The sequence below is a fragment of the Hippocampus bargibanti genome, linkage group LG01, assembly GCF_051943395.1.
Source record: "Hippocampus bargibanti isolate YZ-2025 linkage group LG01, ASM5194339v1, whole genome shotgun sequence".
NCBI classification, from domain to species: Eukaryota; Metazoa; Chordata; class Actinopteri; order Syngnathiformes; family Syngnathidae; genus Hippocampus; species Hippocampus bargibanti.
Window position 1 is genome coordinate 12391900 of NC_142734.1, and position 13659 is coordinate 12405558.

Below are 13659 nucleotides of genomic sequence, written 5' to 3' on the forward strand. Positions count from 1 at the left end.
TTTTTTTATGGCTTCTGTGGAATAGTACAATACATACAATACATATTGATTTATAAAGCGCTTTAACAACAGCTACAGCTGTAACAAAGTGCTTAATAGTACATATATGTAGTTAAAAAGTTTCACTATATCATTCCCAATCACATCTTTCTTGTGACCTTGAGGACTCAGGAGGTGATGATGATTATGAATGAAAGAAAAATGGGAATGTGTGCTTTGTTAATTTTTTTTTTTTGCTAAACATAGAGCTACAGGGAAATTGTTTTAGCTGACTAAAATGATATTTAAAGGAGAAATCTATACCATCTAAGACAGTTAACCTAGCCTGGCTTGGTTTTAGGCTTGGTTTAGGATCTCCTCACATAATACCGACCTAAAATGTTATAACTCATTGGTATATTTTGAAACATGAAAATATTAGAGATCATGATATACTGTGGAAACACATGACACGGTTACATTGCGTTTGCTATATTATTAACCCGCTACTGTCAACTCATAAAACTCACCGCAACAGTATATGTGTACCATTCACTTTGAATGTTCTTTTTCTGTTAATGTTACAAGCAGGCAAATGAATTGATTTATATTTCAGGTTACAGCTTCCTTTTTTTAACATTCTTTTTCTGTTTTATGAATAAAATGAGGAATTCAAAACACAGAATTTGTATTTGGGAATTGTTTTTATTGTGGTCAACCATTCCATGCATGGTCTTTTGAATAAACTGAAGCTAACAAATTGAACAAAGATGGAGCAAATCGTGACTTTACTAGCTCTATTGCTCAAGTAATTTTTTTGAAAGGAAAACATTGCAAAAAAATGTCCAGTTTGAGTCCAGTTTCCTCGAGTCATCCTTTGGGGATTATGACATGAGTGATTGATAATCTTCCCAAAGGGTTAAAAAAATTACCAACACATTGGTATTTGTTCCAATGATATACTATTATGCTATTGAGCTAACAAAGTGAAGATTGTTGACAATTTTCGTTCTCCCTTTTTATTGGTAAACATAATTTGACTGCTTTGAATTTCGAACACGCCGATGCAGTTAAAGTTTTGTTGAAATGTGTAAGAGGCATCTACTTACCAGCATTTACTGTCATCCTGTCACAAAAGAATTGTGCTTTTTTTTCTGTACACCTAAACTGCAATCGTAATCTTGTCATATTTTTGCACAACAAACGATGTAATGATACACTGTCACATTTCTCACGACAGGCGAAATCCCTGTATGTACTCATTTACTCCTTTGTGTATCTTTATCACTCAAGTTCTCTATTTCTTATTTGGATTGGATTGGATTTGCCTTTATTAATCTCGCAGTGGAGACATTTACATTTCACAGCAGCGAAGTTATGGAAGGAATGAAGGTAGAAAAACAAAATACAGGAGCTGCTGGAAAGGCAGCCACTCTCACGGCACCGTCTTGAAGTAAAAAAAAAATAAAAAATGAAATAACAAATAACATGAAAAAACAAAGACACAGAGAGTCATTCATTCTTAAGCACTTTCTGTACCCTCTTTGTTACACAACCAGCTATTTGCTATTTTTATTGATTCTTGAATGAAGACATATTTTTTTGCTTTGTGTCAGTTTCGTGACCTAATCATTTGAACAGTCCCAGTCAAGTCAGTGCTTGTTTTTCCTAAGGAACAATATTTTCTTTGCTTTAGGCTTTTTGGCCTTTTCATTCCTTTGTTGCTCTATCAAGTGGTGAACTCGCCCAGAATTACTGTTCACAAAGTCACAAAATAAAATTGAAATGATTTATTTAACATCCATAAATACAATAATGGTAAGTGATGATGCAGCCTGTCTATGTGATTGATGGTTGTTATCTGGAAAGAGTTGCGAGTGGTGATTGGTTTGAACTTGTTTGATTTCAACCTCCATCTTATTTCCTCAGGCCTCTCTTGGTCCTCTTCGATCTGTGGACAACACAGAGCGCATGAGCAAACACCCGTTGTTGTTCTCATTGTGGTAAACGCGCCGTTCCAAAAATATCATGTCAGTTAGCAGTATGTTGTGTGAAACATTCTGTGCCGGAGGTGTGGACTCTTGACAGCTGCGCCACACCCAACCAAGCAGCCAGCTCGTCCAGTTAGAGCAATCAGAAGAGGATTGCATCACATTACTAATTTTTAGTCATATTGCAGTGTCATCAAAGCGGGAGTTTACTTAGCAGACATGCACAATTGGGTGGAAATTAATGTGAGATGTAATAGGTTCTGCTCAAAAAGAGATTAGTTCAATGGTTGCTGTTCCACTTAATCAAAAAAGCAAAACAAAACTTCATATGAATATTGAAGAAGGATTATATGCAGGCTGCAGGCAGGGCCTGTATGAAATGAAATTGTGAGTGTTTATACGTTTTCTGGTGGTCACTGACACGGTTCCGTAGTACGTTGATCTGCAAAGAAGAAAAGATCAAAGTTTGACTTTGGCAAATTATGTATTCATATAAGGTACACTGGTGTTTGTTTTGCTTTTTTGCTTGAGGCTACATTAACTGCATTTGTACCAGTGGCGGACCGTCAAGGCCTGCAAAGCCTTCTCTGCTGTCCTAAAAATATCCGAATCACGGACTGATGTTAATTATATTTTGTCCATGAATTCTTTTATTATAATTCCAAATTGTGTTTCAGGTTCCTTTCATTACTTTTCCCCTGTTGCGCTGCTTCCAGATGTGTGTTTTCGTGTTGAAGCATTTAACCAATCCCATTTCAGCCATCATTTGTTAACAGGGTCAGAAATCTACCTGTGCGCCCTCAGTTCTGTCAGTCAGTTCTGCGGGCCCTGCCGCATTCAGAATAAAAATCAGAAAACCTTTATTCGTCCCACATTGGGGAAATTTGCAGTCCACAGCAGCATTTTGAAATTCAATTCAATGTGGTGTCGACCGATGACTCCGTTGCTTTAACCAATCAGATTTCGAGGCGGTGTCGTGCAGCGACTGCTCGCAGGCCTGAGGAATGTCAGAGTTTTCGCAAACTATGATTGGCTAGTCACCAGTCAATCATAGTATCACTTGACGCAAGAGCATACTGGCCAGAGTTAGCACACTGCATCGGTAGCGAGCTCCATTAGCAAATATATTGTGTTGATTTAATAGCAGTTTGGTCAACCCACAATGGCTGAATGATGAGAAGAAATGCATTTGGTTGAAGATTTACCGTTAAAGCCATTTTCAAGACGGACTTTTCAAGAAAAATGGACATCGTTAAGAAAGGTTGGACAGTTATTTCCTGGCTAATAGTGGCCTCTAGTGGACTTGTAGTAAATCACAACACACTACACTTTTTTAATATGGATTGATTCAGACGTAGCAGTACTGAAGGCCTAGCGATGAAATCCACAGCCCGCCACTGATTTGTACCGTACTGCACTTTACTAGATTTTGTTGTCATCTGTACATTTATGTGCATGTTTTTTTCTAATGTTTTTCATTTCTACTCATTAAATTTGAAAAGCGTTATCTGTACTTTCTGGTCACCATCGCTTCTTATGTTTACATTTTTCCCATCTAGCTCATTTAGCATTTTAGTCACTCCGTTCACACACAAAGCAAAGTGATGGGGATACGTTAGTGAGCTAGTCACGCCAATACGAGCTAGCTCTTTGACAACATGTAATCAAAGAATGTCAAATAATGAGATTAGCATCACAACATGTACACCCTCAAAAATTACTCCATCCCTTATATAACTCAGAAAAATATATTTTTTGTCAGTCCTGTGACCATCTTGAAAGTTAGCAATAAAAAAACTATTATGGTGAGCAGAGAAGTTATCAAAATAGGAAATATACTCTCAGCATGAATTTGTACTTTTTTTTAAGTACTAACTGGGTCCGCTTATATGCTTTTGCTTAAGTGGAATTGTTAAATATGTACATGTACTTTTATCAGTCATTTTAATACATGTACAGTAAAGTCTCGTTATATCGATATCGGATATATCGATAGTCCCGGTTATATCGATACTATTTCCATGCACGCACGGAGAAAATTACATGCAAACAGGGTCGGATATATCGATAGTCCCGGTTATATCGATATTTTTTCGGACTCCCTTGAATATCGATATAACGAGACTTTACTGTATCTTGATACAGTATTTACTCAGTATTTCCGCTTCTGTCGAGTTCTCATTCGATTGGGTGAGTATCAAATTCTTCCATTGTTAGCAAGGCCACACGCTGCCAAAATACAGACATACACATACCTCATATTTTTTGCTGGTGATCTGGTATTGCAGCTCAAACTTCTCGGCTTCCAGCTCTTTCATCCACTCCCACAACTCCTTCGCTTTCGTTCTGTAAGTCAGCAAAAGAAACAATGGAAAGGTGTGTTTGAACGTTTTAGAGAATAGCCCGTGTGCGACTAGCACAATCTTTTTTTTCCCCGACATACTTGAGCTGCTCCTGGTTCATAGTGTCAATATCAAGAGACTTGCGTCTTTCGCTCAATATTTTCTTCTTCTTCTCCCTCTCTGTTTGCTTCTTGCCGCTGCGCTTCTCCGTCTGTGGGACAGCCATGTGTGTTTTATTTCAAGAGTGCCATTTCACGAGTGAAGTTACCTGGGGTCACTTGACTGATCAACTTTCACCCTCGCGCCCCCAAATTCTCACCAGTTTCTGCATGTAGCCTCCAAAGTGAAGACTGGTCAGGGTTTTCTTCTTTTTGGCGTCCTCCTCAGCTCTTTTCTTGGCCTCCTCCTCTTCTTTGCGAGTGCGCTCCTCCTGAATGGCCACCAACGGATAATTTATTCAGAGGGCATCATTGAAGGACTACTTCTCACACACTCAACAGAGATTGTCTCAAGTGAACACTTGAAACATTCTCACCCACTCATGAAATGATCTCTTCAAAATAATGTTTTCATACATGCAGTATTTTTGGCACACAATTGAAATGGTCCTTCAAGCACTGCTGAACAGCTCTCACACACTATTTAATTAGAAGTTATTTTTCTGGTAATGTTCACATTTTAATTTGTTCATTAAAAAGACTCACATTCAAAATACCTTAGTTTTTTTTTTTTTTTTTTTTTTTTTTTTTAGGAAATTCAGCCATACACATGACTGAAAATACAGGGTAACCAAAAAGATGCGTACCCATGAAAATTTCAATTGTGGCTTTGATGAAAAAGCTATTTATTTCAAATTAAAACCACACATTACTCAGTTTGTGGAAGACCATTCACCAGAGTTTCAGCTATTTCTATAAATTTTAGTCAATCTGGCTTTCCCAAGAAACCATTCCGTTGCAAGCAAACCTGTACTCATCTGACAAAATTGTCAATCACTTCTACACACTCCTCTTTCGGGAGAAATTGACATCTACAGTGTTTCTAGAACTGGAACATTTATACACAGAAAAGAAATAATTTGCGATTGAAATGTCTCGTAATAATTTTATGACAGCGGTTCAGTGGAGTATCTAATAAGTAATCTTCAATTAAGTCCTCAGTGGTTTTTTAATTCTGTCGTTGTGTACCTCTAAACGTTTCTGTCTCTCTTTCTCTCGCTCGCTGCGGATTCTTTGCTGCTCTGCTCGTTCAGAGCGGCGCCTCTCCTGCATAAAAAAAAACACACTTTGAGCCATCTTGAACATGTGTTTTTCTTTGTGCGTGCATGTGTGTGTCTTAGTGCACTCACGATCCTCTCCTTAAGTTGCATGATCTCATCTTCTTCCTTCTTCCTGCTCTCAAAATGAACCTCAATCAAAGTTTGAAGCTCCATCAGGTCCTTTTCCATCCGTTTCCGATGTATGTCCTTTATAAGTGAGCACAAAAGGGGACCACCTTTGTTTTAGTCGTCTTGTGTTAGGGGGCAATGTGTACAAAAAAAACGACATTTAAATTTACAACAAAAAAATAAAATAAACAATAGTACATAGATGCAAAAAGTGTTTTCACTACCTTGTACCCATCCAAACAAACACAATTCTGACAGAATCGTGATGACAGCTTTAATTTTGGATTCATGCTGACACATTTTTGTGTGACTCTCATAAGCAAAGTAAAAATGACCAGTGAGTTCAAAGGAAAGTGAATGGGGGAAATGGGGGAATTTACTGACTAGTGTTGTACCAATAGTTGTGGTGTAGCATTACATCATAAGGAGGACTCTTTGTAAAATGTCTTATTTAACTACATGATACGCTTATACACCATCAATCTTCTTCTTTTCCTTTCGGCTTTTCCCTTCAGGGGTCGCCACAGCGAATCAATGTCCTCCATCTATCCCGGTTTTGTGCATCCTCTTCTCTCACACCAGCTACCTTCATGTCCTCTTTGACCACATCCATAAACCTCCTCTTCGGTCTTCCTGCCTGGCAGTTCAAGGCTCAGCATCCTTCTCCTGATATAGTCACTCTCTCTCCTCTGGACATGTCCGAATCATCTCAGTCTGGCCTCTCTGACTTTCTCTGCAAAGCCTCTAATATGAGTTGTCCCTCTAATATACTCATTCTTGATCCTATTCAACCTGGTCACTCCCAAAGAAAACCTCAACATCTTCTGCTCTGCTTCCTGTCTTTTCTTCAGTGGCACTGTCTCCAGTCCAAACATCATGGCTGGTCTCACCACTGTTTTATATACTTTTCCTTTCATCCTGGCTGAAACCCTTCTATCACACATCAGCTTATACACCATCAATAATAATAATAAAAATAATATTTTTTGGGGGCTCCAGTAGAAGACATACTAGGCAATAAAGATGATTCTGATTAATAATAATAATAATAATAATAAATCCGATGTTGGCTTGTAGGTGTTCCGAATATTGAACTGGATGCGCGTATTTAAAGTTGGATGATTTCCACCTCAGCACACGTGCTCCGTCTAGTACATAACTCACATCAAAATCAACCTTCTCGCCATCTGGAATTTTAGGCGGGATGAGGTTGGGCATCATGAAAGGCCTACAGAGGAAAACAAAGAAGATACTTGTATTTTTCAAAAAGATGGTTTGCTGCATGAAATAAAAGTGTAAGTGAATGGACGGGCTTACTTGAACTTTGGTTTACTTTCTTCTTTGTTGAGAAGCAACAGGATGCAACAAGAATGTAACAAGAGGAGAGAACTATTCAAGACTGCGCACGCTCATTTGCATTCAAGCGTGCAAGTTCAGACAATGAACGATGTGTGTGTGAGTTGGCCAAATGTGTTTCCCAGAAAGTTCAAGATAGAAACATGAACTCATTGGCGCTGTCAATTTTACCTTCTCCTTCGTCTGCTTCTGCATCAGCATCTGTAACCAAAAGCAGAATGCGTCAAACTCAAATGGCCAAGTGAAAGTCAATGAAGAGGACAGCACACACAAGGTGAGTAACACCTGTCACTTTGTCACTTACAAGGCCTTCGAGGTCAAGTGGCCATTTGTCCCGTTTTCCCACATGAACATTTGTGAAGTCACAATCCCCCAAAAGTATAATTCATCTTTCCTTTCGATAGTGTCGCTCCTTTAGAGTCCCTTGTTGTCAGAAGGGCGCACGTCATGCAGAGAGAGGCAGTTGAGTGAGTCCAAATTGACAGGCTGCATGTGAACCAGTGCTTCAGGCTGGCAAGGCCACATTAGCGAGCCTCATTGTCATGGCATATAAAAGGCCCGTGATGACATAAGACATGTTGACATAGTAGCATCAACATGGAAACAACATTATGTTTTTGGTTGTTGTTGTTGTTGTTTTGTTTTTTTTTTTGGGGGGGGGGGGGGGGGGGGGGTCAATACCCCCCAGGAGTTGATGAAACGCCCCTCACTGGCATAATATGAAGTCAGCAGATTATATAATGATGAATGGTGACTAAAGTTGCGCTTTGGTGTTAGTGTGTGCTTGTGTTTGTGTGTGTGTGGTGGAAAGGCGAAAACCAACACATGCTGCTCATCAAGTCGCTGCACTATCAAATACCAAAGTGACGTCTGTCTCAAATAACATGACTTTCTCATCAGTCTCGTATCCCCAAAAACATGCGATGCATGTGTCTCATGGCTTTATTTTATATGTTCACATTCAACCTGTACCTCGTGTTTCTCTTCTCTTACCTTCTTCCTCGGCCACGGCGTCCTCCTGCTCTTGGTCCGTGGGTTCGTCTGCTAGCAAGACAAAAATATGTCACGTGTAAGTGAGAATCTTGGCAGCCATGAAGCTTTAGAACAGAACTTCCTGATTTGATAACCTCATTGCAAAAGCTCAAGTTAGAAAGTATAAATCTTCAACTAAAGTCTTGAGTTGTTAAGAAATTCTCGAAATATATATATATATATATATATATATATATATATATATATATATATATATATATATATTTATATTATATTATATTGAATATATATATATATATATATATATATACAGTAAAGTCTCGTTATATCGATATCGGATATATCGATAGTCCCGGTTATATCGATACTATTTCTATGCACGCACGGAGAAAATTACATGCAAACAGGGTCGGATATATCGATAGTCCCGGTTATATCGATATTTTTTCGGACTCCCTTGAATATCGATATAACGAGACTTTACTGTATATATATTCACACAACTTGCACAAACAAGCTCTATATATATATATATATATATATATATATATATATATATATATATATATATATATATATATATATATATATATATCTTTGCGGAGCTGTTTTGGAAATCAATCACTTTATTTGAAGTGCTTTGTAATTTTGTGGAGCTTGTTTGTGCAAGTTGTGTGAAGGGACAACATTAGTTTTCTTTATTTTTTCACATATAAAACGAATGAACAATAGCTTATCATTTATTTTTGTGGTGCATTGAATAACTTTCACTGCCAATACGCCACATTTTTTTATAAAATCAACAATTTTTTATTCTTAAATCCACGAATGCATAGCTGCAAACCTTATTTTCTTGTGTTTTTGTGTGTAAACCAAAGATGATGCCACACCCAACCTGAAAAACAGGGGGAATAACCTGTGCCTCAATCCTTGACGTAGGTGACGTAAGCGATGCAGCCCAACAAAGTCTTTCTCTTCAATCTGTGAGTCGCAAAATGCTAAATTTGCCTTGCAAACTGTCATGCGAAAGCGCTTATTTCGAGCCTTGGATAACATTTTACAAGCAAATTCACCCGTGAGCGAGCTCTTCTGTTTGAAATGGGCTTTATTTGTGTAAGTGGGGAAATAGTGATCCGTTTGTTCCACTGAACCAAGGAAAAAAAAGTTGATCCAACATAAGGTCCTTGGAGATAACAACAATGAGCTACCCACCTCTTGTATTTCAAAGCACGTAACACTCAAAAATGATTCTGTGAGGGAGTGGGGGTGCGCGCGTTACTGTTAAAAAAAATTGTGAAAGAGGATTCATCCAGCAATTGAGCACAATGTGAGTCAGCAGTCAGCACCAATCACACACTGTACCTTGCTCCTCGACCTCCTCCTCTTCTTCCTGAACTTCCTCTACCTCCTCCTCCTCCTCTGGGAAAATAAGAAGTTGATGTGATTTGACGGAATCCTCTAAATGTCTCTGGAATGTTGGACTTTCAAAGAATTTTTGAGTTTGTCATGAAACTTGGAAAAACGGCAATGCAGTCGTGAACTACGTGCGCCCATTTACGGTGGGACTTGTGTTCATTTTGGGTCGCGGGTGAGCTGCAGCCTGTCCCAGTTAAATTTAGGTGACTGGTCGCCAGCCAATTGCAGGGTGCATTAGAAACAATCTATCAGGTGGATCAGTCAGTCAGTCACTAAGTTTCCGTCAATTACATCAAACAACAAAATAAATGTGGGAAAACTGATTATGATTACATTACTGTGTCTTATGTTCCATATTGTGTTATATTATTTTGTTAGTTTATGTTCTCTGGTCTGGAAATAACTTTACAGCTGTAGATATTGTGAAAGCACGAGAAATATAAATGTTCTATTGTATTGTATTGTATTGTATTGTATTGTGCTGTATTGTATTGTATTGTATTGTATTGTATTGTATTGTATTGTATTTCAGGCTATTGTATTGTATTGTATTGTATTTCAGGCTGACCAACCAAACCCCATCCGTCCTTGGTCGTGAAATCAAATCAACCACGTCGCTCCTGTTTGCGGGACCAAAAGGTATGCAACAACGTGCTAAGTCACTTTTTTTTGGGGGGGGGGGGGGGGCTGTATGTCAGGTATGTGACACCCGCTTGTAATGTGGCAAGTCCATTCCCAATGTAGTTTTTGGCCAACTCGTCGAGACTATACGGACCTGAAATATTGACGGAAAGCTCACAGGTGGACTACCACACAAATGAATGCTTACTTTGTGATTCATTACCACCCGAAGGACAATTTTAGAGCTTTCCTTGAACCTCACATGATTTAGGACAAAAAAGTTCACTTATAGGATCATACATACAAAAACAAAAGAGTTCTGTATTTGTTGGAGATGAGACAGAACGTCATTTGAAATTACCGTATTTTCTGGTGTATAAGGTGCACCGACCGCAGTATAAGGTGCACCCACAATGAATGGTCTATTTTCAAACCGTTTCCACATATAAGGCGCCGCCCTGGACTATAATGCAGACCTTCAATGAATGAAAAAAAGTTTAATATACAGTAAAGTCTCGTTATACCGATATTCAAGGGAGTCCGAAAAAATATCGATATAACCGGGACTATCGATATATCCGACCCTGTTTGCATGTAATTTTCTCCGTGCGTGCATAGAAATAGTATCGATATAACCGGGACTATCGATATATCCGATATCGATATAACGAGACTTTACTGTATAATATAGATTGGATTGCATGTACACTTCCTTTATTCGTCTCGCAGTGGAGAAATTTACATTTCACAGCAGCAAAGTAATGAAAGGAAGAGGAAGGGAAAGAAAGAAGTAGAAAAACCAAATACAGGAGCTGCTGGAAAGGCAGCCACTCTTGCGCCGTCATCTTGAAATTAAAAAAAACAAAACAAAAATAATATACAAATGTATGAAATATAAAAAAGTTTTCCAAACATAAGGCACACCACATTATAAAGCACGACAGTAGAGGCTGGGGTTACGCATGACTTCTACAGGGGGAAATGGAGTCCGTGGCTGCTGACAGTAGTTGCGAGACCTGTTGTGGCTCGATATCACTTCACATATAAGGGGCATCTGCGTATAAGGTACAGGGTCATCTTTTGAAGAAAATCTAGGCTTTTGGGTGCGCCTTATACACCGGAAAATACGGTATATTGAATAGATGTGCACAAAATTAAAATCCTCTGGATTCAGATACATTTTTAAGTACTTGTACAAATACAAACATAAAAATGTATCTGGATGCAGATTTTGCCAGTTATCTAGTCTACTTTCAAAAGATATTTGGATCCAGATGATTGTATTTCTTGCAACCAGCAAACAAAATAAAATTGAGCAAATCCAACATGAAATTTTTCCAGTACCGGTAAAAGGAGAATATTCCTTTTACATCTTTTCTCCAATTTGAAAAGATTTTTAGTCGAGAAATGCTTGTCATTTTTGACACATTTTGCCATCAAATTAAAAGTAGGCTTGTGGTATTTTTCCCTTTATATCGAAAAAGGTCCCAATTTGAACATTCTGCCCAATTACGTTTCAAATGAGGAGTTGTGATTTACTGCAAGCTTTGATTTTGCAACATTTACGATTCAAATTTGGGGAATTGGGGATTAAACGATCCGCGCTCATTTGGCAATGTGACCGATCACTGTCATGCACTTCTTTGAATAGTGACGAGCTTGTAAATTGTTGTGAGCACCTTGGGTGTCATGTTACCTTGTTAAGCCGTCATGTTTTGGAGTAAGCATTTGTTTGAACAGCGCACCTTTTGTTTTGCCAGCTTAGTGATCAGGACTTTTCTTACCTTCCACCTCCCTGTGAAAATAAAACACATTGAACACATTTTATGATGTGTATTAAAATGTGCGTTGCTCTACAGTTTAATATCAATGATGAAAAAATACTTACTCTTCATACTCCTCCTCCACCACCTCCTCGTTGTCCGACATGACCAGCGGTGACCTTCAACTCACACACCTTCAATTTATCCAGAAATTATCTATTGAGTCAAAATTTACAGGGAATCTCTCTTTGAGTTTTGTCACATAATAATGGTTTCAACTTCATGCAATGTATGAAGCAAACCTGCGAAACAGTGACGGGTCACAACAAAGGTCCTATGAGTGAAGCGTCAGGCCCAGTGTAAAAAGAATCAAAGTGGAAAGCTGAAAGACTGCACTAGCTTTTGTTTGGGTTATTAATAGCTTTGAAGATAGCTGCCGTTTGGCCTTTATCAGCATAACCAAATGCGGAAGATTGTAAATGCAAACACACATCCTTCTATGGCAACCATCCCGCTGACAAAACACAGACAGGGGACTCTAATCTGCAGAGATAAAACGATGGTGATGTCTAAAGTTAGGGTGTTTAATTGTGAAGTCTATTTTTAAACATTTTAAACATGTCCTTTCCACTGAGTTCAGTCACCCATAAAATTATACTTTTAGTGCAGTACAATCAGATGAATATTTGTATGTATGCATCTATTCAAATGTACACATGTGTGTATTATCAGTGATCAGACTTGAAAAAAGACAGGTTAAATCTTAACTCATTCACTGCCAGACGTGAAAAAAATGTGTCCACTCCAGTGCCAGGGTGTTTGTCATTGTCACTGAAATTCCAGGACCCACAGAATATTGAGATTTATGACTACATAAACATTCAATACAGCGTAAGAAACCTTAGTCTCTCTTCTTTGATCAGGAAAAAAAAGAGTTAATCATCCCTAAATTACATGGGTTTGGAGTTATATTAGCATGAAATGAGGGTGGCTGTCCAAAATACAATGGAATACATACATATTGGTTTATATAGCGCTTTGATAACAGCCGAAGCTGGAACAAGCGCTAACAGGGAAAACAGGGAAATGCTGCCTCCTTGTGGAAGGGAAAAAAACATTTCCAGAGGTCTGTCCAGCGCTTAATCGGCATCTAAGCAAGAAAAAAACAAAAACAAACTAATTCGGGAATGCCGCTGTATGTACGTCATCTTTTCAATTCCCGAATAAATTTGTGAATGACTTAAAAGGTTTTCTTTCTTTCCTTTCACAACAAAAGAATTCCCTTTTAGATTGGTGAATGAACTTCTTCAAAACTTCACCTATTCAATGGACAGGACTTAAATACTAACAAATTGCATTTGTACTTTTAACATGAAATAACCATTCATGGGAAGCATGGCCACCCATTAGTGAGCTCTTCAGCCTCACAGGACATAGGTGCAAGCTTCAATTGCAGCTGTGGTCTTCCTGTATGAAATTGGCATGTCTTCCTCAAGCCTAGGTGGGTTTTCTCAGGGTAATCCCATTTCCAACCACATTGCAAAAACATGCAAGGCGGTTTGATTTGGCACTCCAAATTGTCCCCAAGTTTTATCACGAACGTTTGGTAATCTACGTGTGTCCCGCAATTTTCAGGCAACCAGCTCAGGGTGGGTGACCAGCGCCTACTTGCTGAAAACCACTGCAAAAGGTTGTAACATGCCTGCTACACTTGTGATGATAAGTAGTTTATTAAACAACGTTTATTAAACAAATGGGTGGATAACCAATTCTCCTAACTGAGCAACAAACACGATCGTTTTCATTCTTGT

General features: G+C 38.5%; 1 protein-coding gene across 4 annotated transcripts; it reads right to left on the reverse strand.

Annotated features, from left to right (window-relative positions):
- Positions 1-64: 64 nt before the first annotated feature.
- tnnt2a (troponin T type 2a (cardiac)) lies at positions 65-12249 on the reverse strand. 4 transcript variants are annotated; one of them, XM_088996730.1, is made up of 15 exons: positions 12151-12249; positions 11974-12064; positions 11870-11880; positions 9411-9467; positions 8049-8099; positions 7227-7256; positions 7017-7038; positions 6864-6927; positions 5661-5777; positions 5500-5577; positions 4632-4742; positions 4414-4523; positions 4226-4316; positions 2372-2412; positions 65-1930 (listed from the first exon to the last, which is right to left on the reverse strand). In XM_088996730.1, the coding sequence occupies exons 2-15, from the start codon at positions 12012-12014 to the stop codon at positions 1897-1899; spliced, it is 858 nt and encodes a 285-aa protein (XP_088852856.1). In that variant the 5' UTR covers positions 12015-12064; positions 12151-12249; the 3' UTR covers positions 65-1896. The 4 variants fall into 4 exon arrangements, with proteins under 4 accessions (XP_088852856.1, XP_088852848.1, XP_088852837.1 ...); XM_088996722.1 differs by lacking the exons at positions 11870-11880; positions 11974-12064; positions 12151-12249 and having other exon boundaries at positions 7017-7035; positions 8049-8096; positions 9411-10094; XM_088996711.1 differs by lacking the exons at positions 11870-11880; positions 11974-12064; positions 12151-12249 and having other exon boundaries at positions 7017-7035; positions 9411-10094.
- Positions 12250-13659: the final 1410 nt, after the last annotated feature.